Source organism: Thermobia domestica, chromosome 13 (genome assembly GCF_964235325.1).
Source record: "Thermobia domestica chromosome 13, izTheDome1.hap1.1, whole genome shotgun sequence".
NCBI lineage: Eukaryota > Metazoa > Arthropoda > Insecta > Zygentoma > Lepismatidae > Thermobia > Thermobia domestica.
In genome coordinates, this window is record NC_137466.1 from 138,426,184 (window position 1) to 138,450,375 (window position 24,192).

At 36.7% G+C, this 24,192-nt stretch overlaps 1 protein-coding gene across 4 annotated transcripts in view; it reads left to right on the forward strand.

The window, feature by feature from the left end:
- Window positions 1-22,825, forward strand: part of LOC145668571 (cytochrome P450 6k1-like) — a 68,462-nt gene extending 45,637 nt beyond the window's left edge. For all 4 annotated transcript variants that reach the window (XM_081736572.1, XM_081736571.1, XM_081736569.1 and 1 more), the window contains exon 5: window positions 22,572-22,825. In XM_081736572.1, the coding sequence (XP_081592698.1) occupies window positions 22,572-22,741 (170 nt within the window). In that variant the 3' untranslated portion in view covers window positions 22,742-22,825. The remainder of the gene's footprint in view (window positions 1-22,571) is intronic.
- The last annotated feature ends 1,367 nt before the right edge of the window (window positions 22,826-24,192 follow it).

Here is a 24,192-nt window from a genome sequence, read left to right on the forward strand (position 1 = left end):
AGAAGGGTGTAGTCAAAACATTTTTAGAAACGAAGAGATCGATCGAAGAAAGAATTATATATATTTTAAACTGAGTCTAATGTTATGCAGGAACGCATTTGACGCTAGCTTATTTTTTTGTAAAGTATATTTTTATTCACGTAAATGTCATTATCATGTTGTCTTGTTGTCATGTTGTTAACTACTTTTTAAATAATATTTGTATTTATTTTGTGATAACTTATTTATTTAAAAAGTAGTTGACAAAGAACTAAGACAACATGATAAGTAATCAACTACCATTGAGTTCATTTTTTTTAGTCACTGTCTTAACCTAGATTTTTGCGTAATTCAAATTCCGGACATGTAGTAATTTCTATGGATGGCAACATTGATACTTCTTCCAATTCGTGTTCTCGGGTGTAGAATAACATTATCTATTATTGTGGTAAGTTACATTTCATTACATGAAAAACGGGCAAAAGAAAAATTGTTAGCTTTTCAAAAATATTTAGTAGTCTGCCCCCTTAATTTTGAAACGAAATGCACAATCATTGTGATCGCACTAAATTTGTTCAAAATAATTCAAACAATTTTCGAGAGAAATATCTGTGAATAAACGTTTACAGTGGATGCATAAGTTACATTCGTTGAGCTTAATAAAGCTTAGTTGATTAAGTTGAACGAGGTTTATGAATGGAGAACCAATATTAATTTATAATCTGAATCAGATGACTTCCCACTGGTGATCACACCACTTCTTCTGAACAAGGACAAATAATTTAGTTTGAAGATAAGTTTGTATTACTTAGAAGCATTGCTAGTTCTTATAAATTTATTATTAAATATTTAAGTTTGATATTTTACTTTTCTCTTATGAAAAAATACATTGAATGTTATAAGAAAGAAGAGATTAGATGAACGTAATACGATAATGAACAAGAAGTACCGGTACTTATAATTTTCTACATAATCATCTTCGTCTTTCGGGTGAAAATCATGGAAACTAGATCTTAAAATTAGTTTCTACTCCAGATTGAACTATAAGTCTCGATGAGGAAAACGATAGTTTGAAGTGACGCCCCTTACCGGGTCAAAGCACCTAATTTGGAAAGAAAATCTTTGACTTTTACGTCCACCGGATATGCCGGTTAGGCTAAAAAAGACGGTGATGATGAGATATGAATGAAATGGTGGAATGAAGAAAGTGGGAGGAAACGGGAAAACCCCGAGAAAACCCACGAGCACGGTGTTTGTCCACCACAAAGTCCACACGTCGCGAGCTGGGTTCGAGTCGGGGACCCCAAGCACCGGAAGTGAATGATCTACCACTGAGCCATCGCCCCCACCCAATTTGGAAAGAGTTTTCCTATCTACTGCTGTGGCATTTAATGATAAATATAACATGTTTCTGATTTCCGAAAAAGAGGATGCTCGAAAATAATATTTTTCAGTACAAAAAAGGAGATATGGCTTCATACCAGTAACTTTATCGAGTTTTGTGTAGTAGGCATGATGGAAGTCAGAATCTAATCAGTATTTAGGAAATTTGAAGAAAATAACCATGTTTAATACCAGCTGCCTTCTTTGAGATTTCCCCTCATGTGATGAGGAATAATTTTTAAAAACACCTAACTTTCACCCTGCTGTTTATTAGAAATCTCAAAGCCTAATCTGCCATCGAGGGAAAAAAAATAATTCAAACTTTTGGATAAAAGTGAGTGTGCAAATGTGAAATATCTAATTTATCTGTGAATGTACGAGACATTGAGTATGATACAAATATCCTATTTTAGTAGGATCAGTCTTTCTTCAAGAGAATTTGGAGGGGGCAACATCAAAATGTTAAGGGCTACACTGGGACACTATTTCCTAAAACAACGTTTACAAAAGTAACATATGTTCGCAATTTATAATTTATCTTAGTTCCGGGGACTTTGTCCCAACCCCACCCGCGAAGTGTATCTGGAACACTGGAAGAAATACTGACGTGAGTAGCACTAGGAGTTCAGGAAACATAAAGGAAGAACTAACAAACTTATTCCACTCTAATACACCACCATGTAGATAAAGAGGCTGGAATTGGAAAGAAAAATATGAGTTCCATAGTTTTGAATGCGCTACCGGTTTCTAAATTAAAAACCGATGAGTAAAAATTCGTAGTCATCCCCCACGCCCACTACTATTTACTGAAATCATTGGTTAATCCACGCTTAATATTACCATGAATATGTTCAGATAAAATTTGAATAGAGATTCCTTTACATCTTTCGATTTCGTTTCGTAAATTTTGTGGAATTCGTAAATTTTGTCTTGTCTTGTCTCGATTCTCAAGGGCTCACTTCCCTTCTCGATCTGTAAATTTATGTACAAAATGGGTCTAGGAAAATTCGGTGTAGGAAATTTCGGTGTAGGAAAATTCGGTGTAAGAAAACTCGGTGTAGGAAAATTCGGTGTACAGAAACTTCGGTGTACGGAAATCTCGGTGTGGGGAAATTTAGGTGTAAGGTAGATTCGGTGTAATACATATGGAATATTACCACTTTACAATAATTTACGACACTTCATATTGTGAAAACGAAAACTATAAAATGTAACGAATAAAATGTTATTTCCTATTTCAAGAAAAACATATATATATATATATATATATATATATATATATTTTTTGGCCTTTAGTCCACTACCTCTTGCATGTCTTTCGTGGCGGATGTTGTGAAAGATGTCAGGTACCGACTCTAAGTCACCTAAAAAATCCCTATTCAACATGTGATTTCGCTTCAAATATCCAATATCTCATTCGAACTATAACGTACAATGGCGAATATTTGCTGTTTTTCTTGCGGCCTGCTCTATATTACCCCGGATGAATTTAAACCAGTAAACATAGTCCCATAAATCTCCCATCCCTCCTTGATGATTTGCAGCAAACCGCATGAAAATCTGACTTCAGTTAGAAATTCTAGAGCCAAATGAAATCCGTGAGTTTTCAAAAAATCACTCTGTATATACATATGTAAGATGCAAAAATATATTGATCAAAAAAGTCTTAGTGGAAAGGGCAATATAAAGCAGGATGGTTTTATCAGATAATAGTTGTACAAATAGTTGACTTCTCCTCCAATCAGACACTTTAGTTTGTTTGCCTTAAGGTAAACAAACTAAAGTGTCTGATTGGAGGACTTTGAGGACTAAAGTGTCTGGTTGGAGGACAAATTTCTCGTTATGTAAGGGCCATAAAATGTTAAAATCCCTCGAAATCTAGAATTCCAATAATTTCAGGAACACAATTCAATATAAAGCAATATAAAGTAGACAGTAAACAATGAAAATGATAGTAGACAGTAAAAGTACTTTCTACACAAAATTTGAACTTCAAACTAATACACTCATTTATCCTCAAAGTTGAGTTTTAATAAATCCTACGGCCTACTACAACGAATCTTTCTTTACACCTAACATTCCCCACACCGAGTTTTCCGTACACCGAATTTTCTGTACACCGAATTTTCCTACACCGAATTTTCTTACACCGAAATTTCCTACACAGAATTTTCCTGCTCCCGTACAAAATGTATTCCCTCATTTAGAAGTTCTCAGATTCCTTCTACGTCACGGGAAATCTAAGAAGGGTATAATCTAACAACATTTAAACCATATTACTTATTGGAGTATATTGTGTAATGATTTGAGTATCTTGAAACGTTACTCTTCATTGTGGTCGTATAATTACTTTTATAATTTATAGGTTTTATATACGGATCGTTTAGCACTGAAATGATGTTTGAAATCTAAGATTTGGGTGATTTAGTATTGCTCACAAGACTCGAAAAAATTCTCGTCTCGTAATGCAAATTATAGGAGTGATAATGGTGACGAGGTTCAGAAAGCCCACCCAAATTGCAGGATTTCTTTTATTTAAAAAAAAAAATAATAATGTTAGTAATTTATATGCGCATAAGCTTCAAGCCCCCCAAAAAGTCCAGCGATTTCTTTAAAAAAAAAAAAAACGAAGCCTTTTTGAGTGAAGTCCATCTCAAACTATTTTTTTCTGTATCTGTCAACGTTCGTAATTTATTTTCCAACAAGAAATCCATTTCAGCATCTACCTAAATAGGAAATTTACCTAAAATTAGAAGGCAGGGGGTGCCACTAGTAATAATTTTCTAGGAATACAAACTTTGGTGTACAGTAACCCCATAGATGAGTATACTTTGCACCACGTACAAAAAATACGTCAAACATACGAAACATAATGTTTTTGTGCAATGTTTTCCCTTCAGTATTTATACATTTCACTTCCTACACAAAATTGCACGCAATCTACAAATATTGATATTAGAATTTGGTGCTGGTATCAGTACTTTCTATGAATTATCGATATTTATAAAGAAAAGTATGTATTTTCTAGTACCGGCACAGGAACCACATTCTGATAGTTTACCATATATCCCACAAGAATGTCAACTGAGGAACGAAAAAAAAAAATCCCCGTGAACTTATTTTCCTCGGTTGCTCTTTATGTCCAAGAATATAATCTCAACCGTAATCATTGGAAGATTTACGGGGTTTGGAGCTTTCAGGCTGAAGCCCACCCAAATAGTAGGATTTCTTTCTTTCTTTCTTTCTTTTCTTTTTATTTACCAAAATTTAGAAGAAAGGAGATGCCAGTAGTAATAATTTCCTATCTAAGAGGTTATTTTGGGCCGGTGCAAAGTAACCCCCGAAGAGAGACTAAAACCACCTACTCCCAGCTTTATTTTTTCTATGTAAACTTCGAGTATTTCTTGCGAAGATTGTCCGCCAAAATACATCTCCAGGAGGAACATACAGAATATTGGACATTTACAAGTATAAAAATTACATATGTTACTTAGTCTTGTTGCATTCTATATTCTGAATAAAAGAAAATTAAATCTTTGAATTTTATACTGTGTATTGTGTAGGCTAGGGTACAGAAGACGGCGATGATGATAATGAACAAAGTGGTAGAATGAAAAAGTAATAGGAGGAAATGGGGCAATCCGAGAAAACTCACGCATACAGTGTTTGTCAACCACAAAACCCATTTGGCAGAGACCCCACTCACAAGAGATGAACCCTCTACTACTGAGTCACCGCGATCTAAATAAAGTTTTGATGTGGGTGTCGGACATTTTCGTCACCGGAAATTTCGCTACCGGAATTTTCGTCACGGTAATTTCATCACCAAAATATTAGCATGTAGGTTATTTCGTCACCGGAAATTTTGACATAGTAATTTCGTCACCTGTGATTTTGTCACCAAAATATTAGAATGTAGGAAATTTTGTCATGGTCACTTTTTCACCTTTGTTGAATTAAGTAGAGACAAAGTAAACGACCAAAACAGCTAATCTTATCTTAATCAAACTTGGAAAACAATTCAGTTGTTGTTCGACTCTGGAAAATCGAAATTTCGGATACAAACAATAATAACAAGAACAAACAATAATAAAAGAACAAACAATAATAAAAGAACATAATGCCAGCTTTAGCAAATGTTAAAAGCACAGGCAAAATGGACCGCTAATGGATTTATATATCACTATTTACAAATTTTAAATTTTTCAAAATTTCAGAACAGAAAATAGAAAAAAATATAACTTGTTATAATGCAATAAGTGTTTTACATGTTGATTTTCTACTATTCATAACGATAGGAAACAACAAGCAAAAATTTTTCAAACATTTAGTTCCAGTGTTATACATTATGCAAAAAGACTGGAGCCGTTTCTGCAAAATCTGAAAAACTCTTCTAGTTTTCTTTTTTGGTGGTTGATCCACAGCATCTTGATGCAGCACAGTTGAAACCATTTCTTCAAGTTGTTGAATTAAGTACTATCAAAATAGTCCAGAAGTTCCAGCTCTTCCTCCGAAGCCTCTTGTATTCCTGATGCACATCTGCTGCGGAAAGAAATGCCAATCCGTTCTTTTTCTCGCATAATAGACGAAAATTTTCATTGCTCTTGTACCGTACTGGAATCCAATCTCTTGGACCTTTCTCCACGTTGAGCGAGTCAGGTGAAAAAGGCAATGCTGTACACGAGTTGAGTTTCCGAAAGTTGCTTTTACAGTCTGCATTTCCGCTATCTCGAAATCCATAACCATAGTTACAGGGTCCGAGTATTCACTAAATTCACTGCACTGATGCACCACCGCACGAAATAGTTCTTCATATGAATTTTGTGTCTTGCTCTGCATTAGGGCATACACCTAGTAAAGGAAGTCTCACTTCAAATAACATAGGGCCTGCGTGATTTTTTTTTAAGGAGCCATTGAAACGTTTCCGTCCACCATCCATGTTGCACTTCTTAATAGTTCCATAAGGCTATATTTAAAGCAAACTTAGAAATATTTATATGTTTTTCTTCCTTTATATAAATTTGTTTTCTTCACATATATATCCAATAACAATTTGCCAATGTTTAATCAGAGTTGAAATAGCTCCTAAAAAAGATCACTCTTTACACATGACTCAGTTAACATGGAGGAAGGTCCAAGAGTTTGCGGTCTGAGAACGGTACAAGAACGATGAAAATTTTCGTCTAGTTTGCGTGAAAATGAACGGATTGGCATACCTTCCCATATTTGTTTGCAATTTTCTGTTCTGAAATTTTGATATTGGCGAAACTTAATATTTGTAAATAGTGATATATAAACCCATTAGTTCCCCCACGTTGCCTTTGCTTTTAACATTTGCTGAACCTGGCCCTATTTTCTTGTACTGGTGCTTGCTCCTGCGTCGAATACCCGAAACTTAAATTTTGCAGAGTTCAACACCAACAGAATTGTTTCCCAAGTTTGATTAAAATAACGTAAGCTGTTTAGGTCACTTACTTTGCCTCTACTTAGTTCAAGAAAGATGAAAAAATAACCGTGACAAAATTTCCTATATGATATGTATTTCTGTAATAGAATTACTGGAAACTTTTATTTCTTATCTCAAATACGATAGCTAAAATATGTAACTATTTAATAATAATAATAATAATAATAATAATAATAATAATAATAATAATAATAATAATAATAATAATAATAATAATAATTATTATTATTATTATTATTATTATTATTATTATTATTATTATTATTATTATTATTATTATTATTATTATTATTATTATTATTATTATTATTATTATTATTAAATAAATAGTTACGTATTTTAGATATCATATTTGAGATAAGAGATAATATTTTGGTGACAAAATTACCGGTGACGAACTTTCCGGTGACAAAATTACCGCCGCCCGTCGGACATAAGCTGACCGGTAGTCTTATATTACAGGGGCGGACAAAAGCTCACCGATAGTAAACATAAGCTCCCTTCACGAACTTTTAATAAAATTTACCGAATATTAAAATTTAGGCGTTAGCTACTTTCTAAGCGGAAAATGGAGCTACTATCTTATATCATTTATCAGGTGTAAAAAAAAAAAAAAAAAAATTTGGGAGTTGCGTTGTATTAAACGACGACAGACCTTGAGGAACTTGTAACAAAATACCCTGGATATTAAAATCTAGACATTGACTACAATTACAAATAGGCCTAATAATTCAGTAGAAAGCAGAGCTACTAATGTTGTATAGCAGTTATCAGATATCCGAATAAAATAGGAATGTTGCAATTTTAATGTGTTAAGCATCGGCGACAGTAGGCGTAATTTTTGCCCTGGAAATTTTGGAACCAAATTTTTCTTATAGGCAGGCCAAGGAAGGGGGACCCCCCCCCTTCGAGGCCAGAAATGGAAAAAAAATTAGGGAAGGATGAAAGAAAATGAAATGAGGAAAAGACGCATCAGCGTAAAAAATAAACTACAGGAAGCTTTTGGTTACTCTTTCTTATGAGGAAATTTGTATTACTTGCAATACATGGTTGCGAGGTGAGCGATATATCCTGGATGAGTCAGGGAATTCGAAATTTCTAGAAAAGTTGCGGAATTCTCAGAATTTCTGCTACTAGTCAGGGAGATTTCAAGCTTCTGAAAGCATAGTGCTGTTGTGTAACAGCGTGGACCTTTTTTATCATAATTTTTCGTCATCGCACCCTTGCAATATCTAATGTGTTATTTTAAAAACAATTTTCTACTGCTCCTTTAACCTGTCATTTGAAACAGACAGTAGTTGACGGAATAATAAAAACAAAAATATATGTGGAAAAAAAGGTCTGTTAACATTTGATTCTACAGAAAAAGGAACGCAGATATTGCAAAGTATTTTAAAAGACATTATTGAGTATGTACTTTTTATAATAGTGAATATGTACTTTTTATAATAGTTGAGGTCATAATGAAAGGAAAATTGTTATATTTGAATAAACAGACGAAGGATGTAAATATTGTATAATCTTTTTCAATACTTTTTTTTTTTTACTCGAGATTTCTTCATAGTTTATTAAAATACTTACCAATATATCCTCACAAATCAATATATGTTAATAGTAAAGTAGTTTAGATTGATCGAGCTCCTGGGCCTTCAGAATTTCATATTCCCCCCCCCCGTTATGAAATCCTGGCTAAACAAACCAATATATATGTTCCCGGTAAATTGTTCAGAATGATCGAGCCCCTGGTGTGATGACCACATCATTTCATGTCACGGACCCGCCCCCCCTTCATGAAATCTTGGCTACGTGCCTGTTATAGGTCGGACAATTCATCACTGCATTAAAATATTTTCATGATTAGGCATGCATACTTACATAATAGAATTTGGTTACCTAACGGGATTCGTGATTCTGGTTTGTGACTTTTTTTTTTTTTTTTTTTTACGAATTTATCATACTCAGATGTAATTAGGGCTTGCTTCTTAGTGCTGTCGTCGTGTTTGCAGCCTAATACTCAAAGAAATCTCTTTCTAATTTACTAACAAAAAGGTTTTTCTTTTGGTTAATAAGTTGTTGTTTTGTTCTTAATAAATAAAATAAGAAAGATTCATTTGATGAGCATTGGTCTGCAAGTATAATAACAGTCTTAAGACTTGAACTCTGCAACATTCTTAATATTTTATTCTGATGTCTAATCACTCCTATATGACGTTAGTATTATAGCCTACTTTCTATTGAGAAGGTAGGCCTACTAGTAGTCAAAGCCCAGATTTAAATATCTGGAGCATTTTATTACAAGTTCCTCAAAGCCAACCCACGTTTAACACATTAAACCCTGAAACATCCTTATTATTTTATTCTGATATCTGACAACTGATATATAGCATTAATAGCTCTATTTTCTACTGAATTAGGTCTATTACTAGTCAAAATCTAGATTTTAATAGCTCTTCATACCCATCATACGTTTTTCTAAAGGAGGAGAGCGGTAGCTCAGTGGTAGAGCTTTCACCTCTGGTGCTTGGATCCCGGGTTACATCTCAGTCCTCGCCAAGTAAACCTTGTGGTGGACAACTTCCTTGTGCGTGGGTATCCTCGGGGTTCTCCCACTTTCTTCATTCCACCATTTCATTCGTTATTCATCCGTCTTTTTTAGCCTAACCGGCATAATCGTGGAACGTAAAACTTAAAAGATTTCATTTCATTTTTTTATAAAGGAAAATGAAATATTTTTGAGTTGATTTCAGCCATAGTAAAAAAAAAAAAAAAAAAACATAACAAGGAGAGACACTTTCACCAAAATTTCGTACCAATATTTCTGTGCTGCAAAATTTCCTGCACCGAGAGTTTCAGCATAGGGGAGCGGGGTTGGATTACTTTCTTCAGTAAAAGGAAGTAGTACTCTTTTGTTTGTCCAAATCCGTTTTCAATTTATATTTTAATATTCAAAATCTACTTCATGTTAACATTCAAAATCTGGTTTTCATTTTTGTCATATTTTCTGTTTGTCATTTTTCAGGTGCTTTTTTTAAAATTTTATTCAGGTTTATTTTCCTTTGCAATTAAATTAGTTAACCTATAAATGTATTTAATTATCATTATTGTATTCTTTATTGCATTAATTATCTTATAATATTATAATATAATTATATTATTAGTGGTGAGCTTATGTCCGGAGAGCTTTTGTCCGCTTTTGCATTAACAAAGTTGAGCTTATGCCCGGTGAGCTTCTTGGCGGTGAGCTAATGTCTGCGACCCTTTGATATTCTTTCTTGTCTTGGTGACCCGAGCGCGAGCGATCCCAGTGCAAAATGGCCATTTATTATATATATATAGTATATGAAATATAAATAATATTATACCGTAGATATAACGTATATCTACGTAATATAAATTTCAATCACTTGAATGAGAGTCATATTAACCCTTACTTATTGTTTATTTAGTACATGAAAGAAACTGTGAGTGTGAGGGAGTTGATAGAGGGTGGCTGAGGGTGAGGGTGGATGAGGGTGAGGGAACCGATTGAGGGTGAGGGGAGCTGAGGGTGAGGAAGTCGATTGAGGGTGAGGGTGGATGAGGGTGAGGGTGGATGAGGGTGAGGGAGTCGATTGAGGGTGAGGGTGGCTGAGGGTGAGGAAATCGATTGAGGGTGAGGGTGGCTGAGGGCGTGTCTGAGAGAGACGATTGAGGGTGAGGGTGGCTGAGGGTGAGGCTAAGGGAGTCGATTGAGGGCGAGGGTGTCTGAGGGTGAGGGTAAGGGAGTCGATTGAGGGTGAGGGTGTCTGAGGGTGGGGGTGAGAGAGTCGATTGAGGGTGAGGGTGAGTGAGGGTGAGGGTGAAGGAGTCGACTGAGGGTGAGGGTGGCTGAGGGTAAGGGTGACGGTGTCGATTAAGGGTGAGGGTGAGTGAGGGTGAGGGTGAAGGAGTCGACTGAGGGTGAGGGTGGCTGAGGGTAAGGGTGACGGTGTCGATTGAGGGTGAGGGTGAGTGAGGGTGAGGGTGAAGGAGTCGACTGAGGGTGAGGGTGGCTGAGGGTGAGGGTGACGGTGTCGATTAAGGGTGAGGGTGAGTGAGGGTGAGGGTGAATGTGTCGACTGAGGGTGTGGGTGGCTGAGGGTGACTGTGAGGGAGCCAACTGAGGGTGAGGGTGGCTGAGGGTGGGGGTGAGGGAGTCAATTGAGGGTGAGGGTGAGTGAGGGTTAGCAAAAATGCCCATCTCTGTATGAGAGGGTATTCATAATTTATGTGAAAATTGAAGACTCTCAAGGACCCCTCAAGATAGGAAAATGCTTTCGTTTTGTATTTAGCGCCCCATTCAGCAGTGAGGCTATATGAGAGATGGCCTACAGCTTATAGTGGGATCCGTACCACATAAGCCCCAGCCGGAAATCGAACCAGGGTCTCTCACGCTAAAGGCGTGTAGGCTACGCTAACCGCTTACAATGAAACTTGGTATATAAACTTTAAAACTGTCCATAATATAATTAACGTTGAGCGGAACAAAATATCTAAAAATGAGACTCATACCAATCAATAGAGCTCAGTAAGTAGAGTAAAATGATAGGCGTCAGTGTAATATAAAACCTCATGCGTAATTTTCGAGAAAGTAAATTATTTTGCAAACATAAAATTGAAGCTGAGACTGATACTGAAGTATACTCTAATGATGCTGTGCATTATGACACTAGAAATTCGACATGTATCCCAACGCTTCCGGAAAATTCACTTTTAAGTGAGGAAATAATTAATAACGGTTGTTAAAAAGGTACTCTAAAAATAGAGTATTAAACGATCAATTCATCTTTGGAAGATGAAACATGATATATAAATTCATTATTGAAAATGAACTCAAGATATGTACCCAGTAGCGTAGCCAGGATGTGTGTTTGGGGGGGGCAAGTGCTTTTATAGGTACATATAGAAAAATTACAAACAAAAAAATATATAAACATAAAAACATTGTCGGACCTCTTTGTCGGACCTCTTTGGGGGGTCCGGCCCCTCTGGGCCCCCCCTTCCCTACGCCACTGTATGTACCCAAGACATTTGGGCAATTCTGCTCCTCAGGGCAAAGGGGGTGATATCTGTAATATTTTATTTTCCCACTTTCTATTCATAAATTGAAAGTGAGGAAGCGATTCCACCATTCAAAATATTTTAACATAGCTTTTTAAGCTTGTATATCAAGCTTCCTCATATCTAGAGGGTTAGCATAGGTGCCTCTGGTACGGTGGACTCGAATTCGATTCCCGGCGGAAGCTTATGTGATTCGGTTCTCATGTTAATATGTAGGTTTATGTCTCGTATATCCTTGCTGCTGAAAAATACACTAAACTCAAATCCACTGAACCAATCACTTAGTACATCATAACAATGAAATCAATGTTTATATGTCTCATCAACTCGAGGAAATTGCTGAATCATTCGAAATGAATTTTTGGATGTTGTTAGTACCTATCTTAAACTCCGACTTTGAAAGTTGAATGCTGCATCGGAAAAACCTCTCTATTGACTTTTGCCTTTAGCGAACTCGATCCAGTTTCTAGTTTGTATTCCTATTTCTAAGAAATTCACCTCAATTTTGTACTCCCATGTGTTGTGTATGTTGGATATCTAAATATAAAAGTAATCAAGAAAGTTCTGTTGCTTTCTCACCCACCGCCTTCGAACATCGATGTGTCACTTAAGACTTACCTGGAAGAACAAAAATAGTCCCCATCAGCATCGACAATTTTCTGCCAACGTAATGGAAGGCCATGGATTCCATCGCGGTAGAACTTGGTGGGCCGTGAAGCGAAAAAGGTATGAAGTGCATTTTGCACCTCTACTAGGCATTTGAACTGGTGTCCTCTAAAGTGATTGCCCAAGGAATGGAGCAGGTGATAATCGGACGGTGCAATGTCCGGTGCAATGGCGGATGCAATAATATTTCCCATCCAAGGTGTAGAATGGTGTCCCGGGTCATCCTAGTCACGTGCGGCTTAGCGTCGTCCTGTAACAAGAGGACCCTTTTGCGATTCAGAACTGCTGGCTCCAGAGTTTTGAGTTTTTATTAAGCGCGGCTCAACTGCTGACAATACGCAGTTGTGTTGATGCTCTGACCAGCTGCTAGCAGTTCCTGATGCACGATGCCTCGAGTAGACCACCAAACAGATAGGAGGACTTTCTTCTGATGCAGTGCTGTTTTCGGCTGTTTTGAAACCGGTTCATGGGATGCTAACCAATGATGATGGCGCCGTGGCGCTTCGTACAAGACCCACTTTTTATCAACCTGTCCAGAAATGGCTTCTTCAGACGAAACAGCAAAGAAACACAAATATCTGCTCGCATTGCATTCTGGCCAGGAGTCAAATCATGTGGCCTTCTGGCATTGCCTTATGGCCCCGACCCATCGACCCAACTTGTACTCCTTCCTAAGTTGATGGACGTGCTGCCTGATGGTTTCCTCAGTCACACTGAATTGTAGTCCCAGTTCCTCACATGTCTGGCCACTGTTAGCCTCAATTGCTGCCTGAAGATCTTCATTTTGTACATGTGTTGGTATTCCGGCACGTGGTGTCTTTGACTGTTTCGTCACCGTTCTTAACCTTTTTAAACCACCGATCCACTGTCCGTATAGTCACGACACCCTCACCAAAGGCCTGGCATATCTTCCGCCCGCTGCAGTGGCGTTCGACCCTAGTTTGAACTTCCACAGCATACACATCCTTATGACGCTCTGTAGAGGTCTCATGTTCACTCTGTCCTTACACAAGTTCACGGTGTAACTGAACTTTCACAACCAGTTAGTATGTTGGATATACCAACATCAACAACTGACCTTCGCCTTATCTCCATTCGTATTCAACGCAAGGTGTGAGGGCCAATGGAACACAGACCTCCACAAAAAGCGACAGAAATTTCTTGGTTACCTTTATATTTGTCAGTATATGCCATTATCACCCTCATTGTTTAAGGACTTAAAAGATATTTTACTCTTAGGTTTCTGTTAGGTTTTGTAGATTAATGAGTCCAAGAGACAATTTTTTTTTCCATTGTAAGTAACTAAGAGGCAATAATACTGTTAGCCTTCTGTTCTCATGTATGAACTGAGAGATAACACTCGTATTTCAGATTTCACGTTAGGCTATACGAATTTATTGAGCTATAGGTGTCTTCTGTTTCATCACGTGTTTGAAGGATTTGACCCCTGGGCAGGGGTGTTTTCAGCAGGTTTGTGTAAGGGGGCCGTCGTTTTTGAGGGGGAGCCAGCTACATAGTACAAAGCCAAAAAATGTGTTGCTAGTAGTGTTTTTGAGGCCTGAAAGAAAGGAAAATTTTGGTTTCCTTCTGGAAAACTAAAAACACTATTTTAGCTTATTATTATTATTATTATTATTATTATTATTATTATTATTATTATTATTATTATTATTATTATTATTATTATTATTATCCATAAATTATATTCAAGATAGTTTTTATTATGCTTAATCAAAAACTACTGCCCTGGACCACACGATATACTTTTGTGCATAACTATAAAGGTAAAAAAGAAAGTTCTGTCCTTTTCGTGCAGGTCTGTGTTCAATTGGACCTCACACCGTGAGTTGAATGCGAGTGGAGATAAGGCGAACGCCATTTGTTGGTGTGGGTATATGCAACATACTATCTGGTTGTGGCAATTCAGATACACCGTGAACTTGCGTAAAGACAGAGAGAACATGGGACATCCACAGAGCGTCGTAAGAGCATGTATGCTGAACGAGTTCAAATGGAGGTCAAACGCCGCTGTAGCGGGACAGAAGATATGCCAGGTGAGGGTGTCATGACTACGCGGACAGTGCAGCGATGGTTTAACAAGTTTAAGGACGATGACGAAACACCCGAAAGCACCACGTGCCAGAAGACCAACACATGTACAAAGAGGAACTGGGACTACAATTCAGTGTGTGGAGAAACCATTCGGCAGCACACCCATCAACTTGGGAAGCACTACAAGTTGGGTCGATGGGTCTCACATGTTTTGACTCCGGCCCAGAAGGCAACGCGGCAGTTGCCTGTGTTTATTTACTGTTTCGGGGCCATTTCTGGACAGGGCGTTGATATGTGATAAAAAGTGAGTCCTATACGAAGCTCCACGGCGCCGTCATCATTGGTTAGCATCCCATGAACCGATTTCAAAACAGCCGAAACCAGCACTGTAACAGAAGAAGGTCCTTCTGTGTGTTTGGTAAATCGTGCATAGTGATGAGCGCAAGAGTCTTGGTCTTGCAGTTTTTGCAAGAGTCTTGCATGCAAGACCAAGACCAAGACCAAGACCAAGACCAGGAATCCCGATGCAAGACCAAGACCAAGACCAAGGGGTGCAAGACCAAGACCAAGACCAAGACCATACCTGCAAGACCAAGACCAAGACCAAGACCAAGACTCTTGCGCAAGAGTCTTGCACAAGTACCGGCTCGGTGGTAGAGCAGTCACGTGTGGTTATACGGGTCCTGGTTGGATTCTAGCTTGCACCGTGGGAAATTTTTGGTGGGCAAACACCTTGTGCGTGGATTTTCTCAGAGTTTTGATGTTTCCCCCTACTTTCTTCATTCCACCATTTCATTCATTTCTCATCATTACCGTCTCCCTTAGCCTCGATGCATAACCGTGGGACGTTAAAATCAAATTTTTAACATAGATGAGGTTCAAGCCTGGAATGATATATCTCAGTTCACTTTGACGGAGCAACGTAGGGGAGGAGGAGGGAAAAGGGATATATATATATATATATATATATATATATATATATATATATATATATATATATATATATATATATAATAAAACTTAATAACTCTTGAACCACCCGACCGAAGTCGATCTCGTTTTCAACATAGATGAGGATTGGACCTGAGATGATTTCTGTCATATCACTTTGACGTGAGGGCAGGAGGAGGGGAAAGATATTTAAAAATGATCGAAAATGACCGATATTAAAATGGAAACCATAGTTTTGGGGTCGCTGAGATAAACAATGACACTTCCGATGCTGTTTAAATCAAAATTCAGCCCCATAGCTTGGCGGATGGGAGCGGAGGTATATAAAAATGATCGAAAATGACGAATATTAGTGTCGAATCCATAGTTTTCGAGGTCGCTGAGTTGAATACTGACACTTCCGATACCGATTACGACCATAGTTTTGGGGGTTTCTGACACGAACAGTGACACTTGTGATGCCGTTTAAATCCAATTTCAGCCCCGCAACTTGGGAGGAGGAGGACAGAGAAACATAAAAATAATCGAAAATGACCGATATTAGAGAGCGCTTTACTAATAGTAAAAAAGTTATTGACTAACGAAATATATTATTATTATTATTATTATTATTATTATTATTATTATTATTATTATTATTATTATTATTATTATTATTATTTTAGTTTAACCCAATGAAGTGGGCACTTAATGCTAGTAATCCATATTCACAAGTGAGACTTCAAATAACTTGGAGTTTGATGCCGTTATTTTGTATTTCTAATACAGGTAAACAATATTTATATAAATTGAGTTTACACAAAAGACATAGACAGTTGAGTCGTTTTCAGTTTTCACTCAAATTATTCTAAAATATTAAGAGGTTTGATTATAGTAATTATTATTTTAATTTTCTCTCTCTCTTTTTTGGCCAATATTGCTAAACATATCATCATCATCATAGCTATTCTGCCATTATTGGCAGGTTATTTGCTTCAAGCGACAAGGTTCGACGTTCGGCGGTCCTCAGCTAGTCTTTTTGTCTTGACGTAGTAATTTTCTGTTTTAATACCTTACTTCAACTAGTCTGCTTCTCCCTCCATCTCTTTCCTTCCACAATACTCTCTAGCACGTCCCTCATAATACAGTTCCTCCTAAGCCAATATTCTAACCAGTTCCTCTTCCTCCTCTTAACAATATCTAAAATTCTTCTTTTTTGCTCCTAGTGCTAATATTTCTAACACCTTTTTATTCGTCTCTCCTTTTTTCTCCATGCCCATGTTTCGAAAGTCTGCAATTTTTTAATCGCTTTTGCGTAATGTGCCCCATAGAGCAGTGTTGGGTAAGTTACTTGTAAAAATGTAACGCGTTACAAGTTACTTTACTTTCTCTTAAAATGTAACGCGTTAGTAACGCGTTACTTGCCCCCCAAAAGTAACTGTTACTTTACTTCGAAAGTAACGCGTTACTAACGCGTTACTTTTAGGTCTGAAACTTTAAAAATGTGAAAAAATATGGCTTAAATTTTCCGTACTACTATTACTAACGCTATTATTATTATTATTATTATTATTATTATTATTATTATTATTATTATTATTATTATTATTATTATTATTATTATTATTATTATTATTAATAATAATAATAATAATAATATTTTAACAACACTGTATATAAAACGAAAGATAGGAGGTTTGTATTTGAATATTAAAAAACTAGTTGATTGCCAACCTCGGTAGTCGTGAAGTCTAGGAGTCAAATACATTGTTCACGAGCTTCTGAATTTGGGTTGAGGGTCTAGGTTGAGTATTCGAGCTCGAGCCAAACACTGTTAAAAGTTAGAGAGCATTGGCCAAATATCTTCAAAACTGCTCGGCCCGGGTTTAGAATTGTGAACGACTCGAACAGCTCGGCTCACAGCTCATTCACTATCGACCCGAACCGAGAAGTAAGCCGAGCCAACAGCTCACCCAACCGACTCGGCTAGAGCCCTCGGCTCAGTTGAGCAGAACCGAGCAAATGGCTCATCCCTACCAAGCCAGCTCGAGCCGATGGCTCACCCCAAGTGAGCCGTCTCGAGCCATCCTCTCAGTTGAGTCGAGCAGAGCTGAGCTTGTTATAAAAAATCTCTTGTGATCTCGCTATCGAGACGAGACGAGATGCAAGCCGTGTCCCTTCTCGTGAGGAACACTAAAAGTATTCCATATTACTGTTTAGCTTACATTTCTCATGGCTTTCGTTTTCCAGTGTAATCAGGCCATGATTTCAAGACGACTTAAATTGAACGAGCCATTTATAAACTCGACTGGACTCGAAACTCGACGCGAAAAGCTGAATCAGCTCGGAACTCGACTCGAGGATATTACCCTTGACTTGTCTCGAAACTCGACTTGAATTCGAGTCGAATCGAGTCGAGTTTTAGCTTGACTCGTGCTCATCCCTATCCGTTAGAAAAAACGGTTGCTTATTATTATTCTGTTAAACCAGCGTTTCCCAACCGGTGTGCCGCGGCACACTGGTGTGCCGTGAATGGGCCGCTGGTGTGCCGCGAGGAGATCGAAACAAAATTATTAATTCTATAGCAATCAAATTGCAAGACATTGGAAAAATGTATATTTGTATTTCACATTACTGTGAACCTCTACTATAAATCTACAATTTTAAGTTTCATGCTGTGTTACTTTTCTGCACATTTTTAATGTTCAAAAAAGTATTTGTTATCATTGTTATGACCATTATCGCTTTTTCTTTATTGTTGCAGACTATTTCGTAACTTGAAATTTTAAAGTATCATTCAATCCTTTTGCAAAGCAAACGTGCATACAAATTACCTACATGTGTGTTTTGAAAGTAAAAGAGATTTGTTTGTTCGTTCCTTATTTAGTGATTTTCGTTCTTAGTGAAAGGTTAGATACAGTTTTCGAAAAAGAAAGTGTATTTTTAAAAACCTGAGTCATTCTTATTTCATTGCATTTTTTTTTTTCTATTTTTAAATTAGAATGAAAAATAAGCATAATGATTTACCACGGGGCAAAACCAGTGATCGATCTTTCTTCTCTGTGAAAAAGATAACAGTAATCACAGAAAAAAAATACCACTGTATTTTATATTTACAAATAATAATATCTATATGAGTGTGCCGCTAGAATTCAAGTTACACCTGTAGTGTGCCGCAAATTGAGAAAGGTTGGGAAACGCTGTGTTAAACTAATTACATAATAACAATGTTGTTATGTAAAATTAAAAATAAAGAATATAGAGAAACATTACACTACTCTATAATCAACGGGACTCTAGGATAAGCAAACTGATCTGAAAGAACTCCAATATTACATACCATCAGCAAACTATTTTCTAGTAATAAAGCAGGCCTGCTCACCAGAACACAGTTTAATCATATTAATACCTTACTGTAAATCATTAATTATGGCACCCTAGTTGTTGGCACCCACTTCAGATACTTTACTTTTAAATTCTGTCTACCATCAGCCTAAGCTCTTAAGAGAAAAGTATTCTTTCAAATGTTCGAACGGTAAAATATTTTCGTTCTCCATCTTTATAAAAACAACACCAATCAAAGTAAAATAGACTACCGGTATCATTGCACTCCTAGTTCACTCACTGAATGTATTGATTTGAAGCTGTCAAAATCTACGACAAAATCTTCCAGGTGCTTAAAATCAGTACACGTAATTTCCCTAAGGCTGTCCTCATCTTCAAAAAACAGCAAGTTGCACTATGAACTTAACTGTTTCTCTCTGTGTCTATGACTGTCGGTCACTAACATACGTAGTTCATGCTCGATTGTTTCATTCTGAGAAATTCACTTACAGAGCTCCTCCGTGGCTAAGCGGTTAGCGTACGCGCCTTTGGCGTGGAAGTCCCGGGTTCGATTCCCGGCGGGAGCTCATGTGGTTCGGATTCCACGTTAATCAGTAGGTCCACGTCTCATATAGCCTCGCTGCTGAAAGGGACGCTAAACTAAAATCAACTCAACTCAAATTCACTTACAGGAAAGAAACATTTGCTTCCGAAAAAAAATTTACATATATTGTAGTTACTCATCCGAAATGTAACGCGAAAAAAGTAACGCAAACTAAGTACGTTACTTAAAAATTTGTAACGCGTTACCGTTACAGTTACTTTGGAAAAAATGTAACGCGTTACTAGGAAACGTTACTTAAAAAGTAACGCGTTACTTGCGTTACGTTACTTCCCAACACTGCCATAGGGTATATATTGGAATCATTAAAACAAAGTTTCAATATTTAATTGGAAGTTTGTTTAATACAAGGATTAGCTAATCGTGGTTGAAAAGAAAAATCTTCCGCCTTTAGAGTGTAAAAATTAATTTGCAATTCATGATATTTCAATAATCTGTGCCGTCTTGTTTTTCTTTCATGCGCCTCAGGGGTAGCCTTCCCAGTTTGGAAACCAGTGTAGTGTTGGATCTGTTAAAAAATATAAACACATTACGAAACGTTGGGATTTAGGCATATCTTATAAGTAGTGAAGCGTGGGCACCCATTAAAATAAAAAAGATTATCACCTATTTGTACACTATCATCATACTTACACGACGTTAAATTATATTACATTTAGAAACATACATTGTATTTCCGTTACTACTGGTGCATTGTAGAGTTTATTATCCATTATATCCATAGTAAAATTTACCTATGAAAAGCTTGAGATTTCTTAAATGCAAGACCTGCAAGACTCTTGCATGCAAGACCAAGACCAAGACCAAGACTGGGTGTGCAAGACCAAGACCAAGACCAAGACCAAGTGTTCCAGTGCAAGACCAAGACCAAGACTGGATGTGCAAGACCAAGACCAAGACCAAGACCGCCCCGGTCTTGGTCTTGGTCTTGCATTTGCTCATCACTAATCGTGCATCGGGAATTGCTACCAGCTGGTCAGAGTATCAATGCAACTGTGTAGTGTCAGCAGTTGAGCTGTGCTCAACAAAAACTCAAAACTCTGGAGCAATCACTTCTGAATTGCAAATGGGTCCTTGTTTGCGGGACAACGTTAAGTCCCACGTGGCTAGGATGACTCAGGACACCATTCTCCGTCTTGGCTGGGAAACAATATTGCAACCAGTATATTCCCCGGGTATTGCACCGTCCGATTATCACCTGTTCCATTCTTTGGACAATCACCTTAGAGGACGTCAGTTCAAATCCCTAGTAAAAGTTCAAAATGCACCTGATACCTTCTTCGTTTCACAGCCCACCAAGTTCTACCGCGATGGATTCCATGGCCTTCTAGAACGTTTTCAGAAGGTCGTCGATGCTGATGGGGACTATTTTTGATCTTCCAGGTTAGGTGACATATCGATGTTCGAAGGTGGTGGGTGAAAAAGCAACAAAACCTTTCTTGGTTACCTTTATATTTAAATTTAAGACCTTGTATACAGAACTTATCTACACAAGATTGAAAATTTTTTGAAATTTCACTTAATTTCTTTACGGTTTCCTGTCAAAAATATTTATTTATTATTCGTGACTAAAAAAAACATAATTATTTTATTACACTGAGTAGAAATAAAAGAGAGAGCGAATGAAATCCAAATTGAATAAAAACATTGTTTCTGACCAAATTTTCCATCCTCTATGTCTTTTAAAACACTTGTTAAAGCATATAAAAAAATATACTGTACTTACAAATCAGTTTAGTACCTTTGTTTTATGGCTGTATTTATAGTACCTTGTTAAAACGTTTGTCTTCAAACTGTCAAATATAAATCACAGTAAATTGTGTAATCTGCTGTCACAAAAAAGTATCCTATTTTTCGATCGGTATAAGGAAGAGATACTATACTATTTTTCGATCGGTATAAGGAAGATATACTATACTATTTTTCGTTCGGTATGGAAAAACAATATTTCTCCATACTATTTTACCATAAATTATTAATTGCCAATAAACTTTGTTACCTTTAAATGAATGAAGCGAGATAATTTTACTATGATGTTTTAAAAGCTGGTCATTTGGGGGCCCAGGAAACCATTTGGGGGGCCTGGCCCCGATGGCTCCCCACCCTTGGCTACACCCCTGCTCCTGGGAAACTTGTAAGAAATTTATAACCAGGGATAAAAGTGAGGGGGAACGCAGGGGATGCTGTCACACGGTTCAAAAAATATCTATGGTGTCCCCTCACTTCCTTTTTAAAAAATGCAATGGGCAAAGGTAGGCAGGGGGACGGCATGACGTCATGCGTTCCCCTACCTTTTCAGATCACTTTTACCTCTGTTTATAACAAATGATAATCAGATTCACGTTGTAGAGTGTAATAATAATTAATAAGTATAACTCGTTTCTACTCATTGGTCATCAAAACCCAGTTGTAGGATGACTTTTAATGAATACGGAACTAATGTCATAATAGAAAGGAAGATATGTTCTGTATAATGTCATAATACAGAATATCCTGTAACGATTTATACTTAATTCACATGTTGAAATTTCAACATTTAAGTCACAAAGTGCGAACGACAAATTCAGATATTTATTACCTATAATAGTTTTATATTGTAGAAATATTTTTGTAGTATGTATTAATTAGTTGATTCATTCGAATTTTATTGTCCCTTTCAGCACTGAGGCTGTATGAGACGTGGATGTAGGCCTATATTCAGAACCACATGAACTCTCATTAGGAATCGAACTCGAGTCTCTTGCATCAAAGCAAGTACGCTAACCATATAGTCAAAAGGAAGCTCAGATATATTTATAAGATACAAACTTATAGATCTACGCCTTGTATTAGAAAAGCTCATATTACGATCTATGATTGTTATTGCTTCAAAACACACTTATGTATTTTCAGCTACATTTGTAAGCTGACCACTTCTCAATAAAGCCGATATTGGCTTTTTCACTGTACTTTCTAGAAACCAGATCTTTGTCAATGTTAGAGGAACTTAAGAATGTATGCATATTCTTATAACAATGAGTTAACTAAGTAATTTGTACATCTTACTTAAAAATCTTTATTATTTTCCAGGCCAACGTTTTGCTCAAATGCAGATGAAAGTAGGTTTGGTTACTCTCTTATCCAACTTTGAATTTGGAAGATGCGAAAGGACTTCTGTTCCTATGATCTTCAACCCTAAAACATTTTTCTTGGCAGCTAAAGACGGTATCTGGCTACAGGTAACAAAGAGAGAACATTGACTCCAATATACGTAATAATGTATACAAGTATTTTTTTTATATATATATAAGATTAAAATAAATCAAGATTATTATTTCATTTTATTTTTAAATTTTTATTTCCAAGCTTAACAGTAATATACAAAAACCAACCATCGTAAACTTGAGTCTATCTTCAAGAATGAAAAGGAAATGAATGCAGAATAAAAATGAACGTAGGAAAACACGTGGGTGCAGGCATTCACAACTGCATTATTGATGAGCTGTAATGTCTTTGCTGCTCATATTTGGCAATATCATACCAAGTTTTTAAACATACTGTCACCAAACTCGATGCACTCAACTAATATGACAATTAAATTGTTAAAGACGATATGAAATTAAATTATCAAGATTTCGTAGGAGCTAAGTTAGATGGGAAAGTAACTGGGAATTGAAAAGTGAAAGATATAGAATATTTTACCCAGATATTTTTAAAAAATAAATCTCACAATTTCTCCATTATAATTTCACTTCTATTTTGTCTATCTACACTTAGGTTACTGTGATCTGTGATTATAGACTGTATAATCTATTACTGTAATGTTGGTGGAAGCTATACGTGGCGTCCCTTAATATCATGCTATACAAGAGATTCAATATTGGCATGCAGTGACAATGCAACCTTTATTGCGGAAGCAAACGGAACAAATTTCGGAAGTTTTATACACACCAAAACAGTTATCCTAACTTCTGCTAATTTGAAATTTTTGCAAATATGTGAGAGCAATTGACAGAGCGTGAATAACCAATAGATATTTCCTGGAAGCTTCATTACGGACCAGAGGCTTACCCACGAGAGAGGTCTACAGTACCCGGAACCCCTCCAAAAACTTCTTAATTCTAGATACATTGTTATTCTTTTTCTAAAATACAATTATATTTATTTAGCAGAGAAATAATTGACCTAGCATGAAAATTCTATCTTACACTTCATCTGCATAAAAACAATCGGGTTCTATCAATTTTTCTTAGAATAACTTGGCAGTACGTAAGAATTACTTTCACTTTTTCGGGTATAGAATAGTGCATAGATGTACTATCTTATAGTATTGGACCCCACAAACTTTAAATCCTTCAACCCCCCAAAAAATCTAGGTGCGCGCTGTTGAGGACTAAATAAGTTAGATCTACAACACTACTCTCACACACACTTTAAAATTAACATCCGTGTATGGAAGATGCTTGAATCATTTTAAATACATAAATAAATACACTAATACCGGTACTGCTTTTCTCTAACTTTTTCCTGGTCATCGTCCTGTCACCTGATGACGTCAAGCACTGCCCCTAATTCTGATTAACGTTTGGTTGAGTTGCGACAATAGCCAAAGGGACAAACCCAAAAGAAAAAAGAAAAAAAAAATAGTGTCTTCACTTCAACATAGCCTACCGTTAATTCCCTGAAACCAAGATTCATGGCTTTCTCTTAC